Here is a 5,398-nt window from a genome sequence, read left to right on the forward strand (position 1 = left end):
CAGGATTTTCTTATCTCAGACCAGCTCCCATCAGTCTTTCCCAACTCCAGACCAATCCTAACCAGTATTTTCCCATTTCAGACCAGCCCTGACCAGCATTTGCTGATCCCACACCCCAATTCCAGACAAAACCCCCGACCTTCTCCTCCTGGCTCTCAGTTTCCCCCCCGGCACAAACCTCCCGCTTCCAAATTATTTCATCAACCCCCTACCCCCCTATTTACACCCCCCGCCCCTAATTAAACCCCCCCCAGTACCTTTCTTCTGGATCTTCTTCTTCTTTTTGCTGGGGGATTTCTCCTCCCCGTCCTCCTCCATCGGCCTCTTCATGGGGGTCACGGCGTAGGTGGTGCTGGGCGGGATCTGGACTGTTTTTGGGGGGGAGGAATCAGCACAACCAGCCCCCTCAGCGCCCTGGTTGCCCCCACAGGACCCCCAGGAGGGTGATTTGGGGGCCACCCCCTCCCTCCCCTCCCCAGTACATACCAGTATAATCCACCGGGTTCTCGTTCTTTGGCTTCTTGGGCATTTTGGAGGGCAGGGGGTCCATGCCCAGGACCTTGTGGAGCTGGCCGAAGGCGGCGAGCCGCAGCGCGTGCTGGGGACGGCACGGGGGTGTCACCCGTGGGGGTGGGGGTGTGTCACCCTGGGGGGAGGGGGTGTCACCGCCCACCCACCCCCCACCCCACACACACACACCGACCCTCAGTCCTCAGCCGGGACTCTCTGCATGGACTGTTTTCTGGTGGTTTCACCCCAAAATGGAGGATGGGGGGGGTGGGGGGGTGGGGGGGGAAAAAGTCACTCCTCGACACCTGATTCTTTGCTCTGGTGGGCCAAGGTGGGCACCACCCCAGGGAGCTTGGCCGTGGACACGGCTCTAGGACACGGCTGTGGGACACGGCCATGGGACACGGTTCTAGGACACGGCTCTGGGACACGGCTGTGGGACACGGCTCTAGGACACGGCTTTATGGCTCTGGGACACGGCTCTGGGACACGGCTCTGGGACACGGCTCTAGGACATGGCTTTATGGCTCTGGGACACGGCTCTAGGACATGGCTTTATGGCTCTGGGACACGGCTCTAGGACATGGCTTTATGGCTCTGGGACACGGCTCTAGGACATGGCTTTATGGCTCTAGGACCCGGCTCTGGGACCCGGCTCTGGGACCCAGCTCTGGGGCACGGCTCTGGGACACGGCTGTGGGACACGGCTGTGGGACACGGCTCTAGGACATGGCTTTATGGCTCTAGGACGTGGCTCTAGGACGTGGCTCTAGGACATGGCTTTATGGCTCTAGGACCCAGCCGTGGGACACAGCTCTAGGACACGGTTCTGGGACATGGCTGTGGGACATGGCTCTATGGCTCTGGGACACGTCTCTGGGACACGGCTCTAGGACACGGCTCTAGGACACGGCTCTGGGACACAGCTCTACGGCTCTAGGATATGGCTCTGGGGCACAGCTCTGGGACACAGTTCTGGGACATGGCTCTATGGCTCTAGGACACGGCTCTAGGACACGGCTCTAGGACACGGCTCTGGGACATGGTTCTACGGCTCTAGGACATGGCTGTGGGACATGGCCGTGGGACACGGCTCTATGGCTCTAGGACACGGCTGTGGGACACGGCTGTGGGACACGGCTCTACAGCTCTAGGATATGGCTCTGGGGCACAGTTCTGGGACACGGCTCTATGGCTCTAGGACACAGCTCTGGAACACAGCTCTGGGACACAGCTCTAGGACACAGCTCTAGGACATGGCTCTGGGACACGGCTCTGGGACACAGCTCTAGGACATGGCTCTGGGACACCGTTCTAGGACACGGCTGTGGGGCACAGTTCTGGGACACGGCTCTAGGACATGGCTGTGGGACACGGCTGTGGGGTACAGCTCTATGGCTCTAGGACACAGCTCTGGGACACGGTTCTGGGGTACAGCTCTATGGCTCTAGGACATGGCTCTGGGACACAGCTCTGGGACACGGTTCTGGGACACGGCTCTAGGACACAGCTCTGGGACACAGCTCTGGGACACGGCTGTGGGACACAGCTCTGGGACACAGCTCTGGGGCACAGCTGTGGGGCACAGCTCTGGGACACGGTTCTGGGGCACAGCTCTAGGGCACAGCTCTAGGACATGGCTCTGGGACACAGTTCTGGGGCACGGCTGTGGGGTACAGCTCTGGGACACAGCTCTGGGACACGGCTGTGGGGCACAGCTCTAGCCTACGTGTGCCAGCGGGGCCGGGAGCGGCGGGTGGGCCGGGGGGTGTGGGGAGGGAGTTGAGTTGCGGAAAGGTCTGTGAGGTCACACTATACCTGAGCACTCTGTGTGATATCTTCCCTTTGTTGTCTGTCTAGATGCCCAATAGCATCAGTGGCTTCTTTTTCACAAGGGTCATAAATACCAGAACCATCTGAAGGCAGGAAACAAGGAAGATATGCAGAGGATTATCCCGGGGAGGGTCTCTAAAGGCAACTGAACTCAAGTCCCTGGTGGGGTGAGGGAGGGGCTCCTCTCCAGGGTGGGGGTGGGGGAAGCTGCTCCCGACCCCTCTCTCCGGGAGCCGAGCGGGCGCCCGGTCCCTCTCTGTTCCCTACGGGGCTGAGGTGGCTCTGGGGACACCGAGAGGGGGCTCCCCTCCATGCTCACCCACCTGGCATGACGATGCCCGAGGCCAGGCACTCCAGCACCCGGCGCAGCGCCTCGCCCGCGCCCATCGGCCGGTTCGCCGTCCCGATGGATTTCTCGCACAGCAGCTCCAGCGGCTGCGAAAGGCAAGGGCGGGGTGAGGGAGGGAGAGGGCACGGCCCAGGGGACCCCACGGCATGGGGGGACCCACACGGGGAGCTGGGATAGGGATCCTGGGACAGGGAGCTGGGACAGGGAGCTGGGACAGGGAGCTGGGACAGGGATCCTGACAGGGATCTGGGACAGGGATCCCAAAGAGGGATCTGGGACAGGGAGCTGGGACAGGGATCTGGGACAGGGAGCTGGGACAGGGAGCTGGGACAGGGATCCCAAAGAGGGATCCTGGGACAGGGATCCTGGGACAGGGAGCTGGGACAGGGATCCTGGGACAGGGACTCCAAAGAGGGATCCTGGGACAGGGATCTGGGACAGGGACCCTGACAGGGATCTGGGATAGAAACCCCAGACAGGGATCTGGGACAGGGACCCCAGGAGAGGGATCTGGGACAGGAACCCTGACAGGGATCTGGGATAGAAACCCCTGACAGGGATCTGGGACAGGGACCCCAGGAGAGGGATCTGGGACAGGAACCCTGACAGGGCTCTGGGATAGAAACCCCTGACAGGGATCTAGGACAGGGACCCCAAAGAGGGATCTGGGACAGGGATCTGGGACAGGGACCCTGACAGGGATCTGGGATAGAAACCCCAGACAGGGATCTGGGACAGGAACCCCTGACAGGGATCTGGGACAGACACCCTGACAGGGATCTGGGACAGGGACCCCAAAGAGGGATCTGGGACAGACACCCTGACAGGGATCTGGGACAGGGACCCCAAAGAGGGATCTGGGACAGACACCCTGACAGGGATCTGGGATAGAAACCCCTGACAGGGATCTGGGACAGGGACCCCAGGAAAGGGATCTGGGACAGGAACCCTGACAGGGATCTGGGATAGAAACCCCAGACAGGGATCTGGGACAGGGACCCCAGGAAAGGGATCTGGGACAGGGACCCTGACAGGGATCTGGGATAGAAACCCCAGACAGGGATCTGGGACAGGGACCCCAGGAGAGGGATCCTGGGGAGGGACCCCAGACAGGGATCCTGGGACAGGGACCCTGGGAGAGGGATCCCAGATAGGGATTCTGGGACAGGGACCCAGGACAGGGACCCCAGACAGGGATCCTGGGACAGGGACCCCAAGAAAGGGATCCTGGGACAGGGAGCCCAGGAGAGGGATCCCAGACAGGGATCCTGCGGGAGGGACCCAGGACAGGGACCCCAGACAGGGATCCTGGGACAGGGACCCCAGACAGGGATCCCAGGACTTTGAGGGACCCTGGAAAGGGATCCTGGGAGAGGGACCCTGGAAAGGGATCCCAGAGAGGGATCCTGGAGATCCCGGAGAAGGATCCTGGGAAAGGGACCCCAGAAAGGGATCCCAGAGAGGAATTCCAGAGAGGGATCCTGGGAAAGGGACCTCAAGAGAGGGATCTGGGAGAGGGATCCCAGAGAGGGACCCTGGAGAGGGACCTCAAGAGAGGGATCCTGGGACAGGGACCCTGGGAGAGGGATCCCAGGACCTTGAGGGACCCTGGAAAGGGACCCCAGAAAGGGATCCCAGAGAGGGATTCCAGAGAGGGATCCTGGGAGAGGGATCCCAGGAAAAGGGACTCCAGGAAAGGGACCCAGCATGGAGCAGCTTCCAGTTCCCAGAGGAGGAGCCAGGCTGTGGAAACCGTGGATTGGTAAGAGCAGTCGGATCACGACGCGATTAGGTAATTAACACAACGAGCAGGTGACACCCAGCTGGCTGATTAACTGATAAAAACGCCTGTTTAACGGGATTTGATAATTGATAAAGCCACCTTGATGATCGACAAAACTTGGTAACAACCCATAAAGATATTTTATAACAGTGGGGTTTAATTAATTAACGCTTATCAATGAAACTATTCGATGACGTCACCTTGAAACCCGATGGGAATTATATTATTTAATTATTATTTGATTTGATAATTAACATTATTTGACCTGATAGAGCTGGTGGAAGCCTCTGCCAGCAGTAGTGGTGTGGCTTGATAATCAATAAAACTGATAACTGATAAAACCACCAACAGTGTGATTGGGTAATTAATGAAGTGCTGGGTAATTAATGAAATGTGATTCAGCAACTGACAAAACAGCTCATTAACGACCTGAGTTGATAATTGATAAGTTATCAAACTGATAACAAGGTGAGCAGTTTGATAGTGATGGGAGGGGGTAATTGATAAAGCAACAGGGCAATTAATGTAATTAATAAAGCAATAACTGATAGACCAATTAGCAATGGGATAGGTCATTGATAAGGCAAGAAACAATGCCATGGGTCATTGATAAACCAATTAATAGTGTGATGGGTCATTGATAACCCAATTATCAGTGTGGTGGGTCATCGATAAGCCAATTATCAGTGTGGTGGGTTATTGATAAACCAGTTATCAGTGTGGTGGGTTATTGATAACCCAATTATCAGTGTGGTGGGTCATCGATAAGCCAATTATGAGTGTGGTGGGTTATTGATAAGCCAATTATCAGTGTGGTGGGTTATTGATAAGCCAATTATGAGTGTGGTGGGTTATTGATAAGCCAATTAATACTGTGATGGGTCATTGATAAGCCAATTATCAGTGTGGTGGGTCATTGATAA

At 57.4% G+C, this 5,398-nt stretch overlaps 1 protein-coding gene across 1 annotated transcript in view; it reads right to left on the reverse strand.

Annotated features, from left to right (window-relative positions):
- The window catches only part of ILF3 (interleukin enhancer binding factor 3), a gene marked incomplete at both ends in the record, with an annotated part of 16,548 nt that overhangs the window by 5,943 nt on the left and 5,207 nt on the right, over positions 1-5,398 (reverse strand). Inside the window, 4 exons of the mRNA XM_027910183.1 lie at positions 246-368; positions 487-598; positions 2,329-2,426; positions 2,667-2,874. Coding sequence (XP_027765984.1) covers positions 246-368; positions 487-598; positions 2,329-2,426; positions 2,667-2,874 — 541 coding nt within the window. The remainder of the gene's footprint in view (positions 1-245; positions 369-486; positions 599-2,328; positions 2,427-2,666; positions 2,875-5,398) is intronic.

Source organism: Empidonax traillii, unplaced genomic scaffold (genome assembly GCF_003031625.1).
Source record: "Empidonax traillii isolate 1590-97213 ecotype Southwest subspecies unplaced genomic scaffold, ASM303162v1 scaffold2864:size17421, whole genome shotgun sequence".
In the NCBI taxonomy this organism is placed as follows: Eukaryota; Metazoa; Chordata; class Aves; order Passeriformes; family Tyrannidae; genus Empidonax; species Empidonax traillii.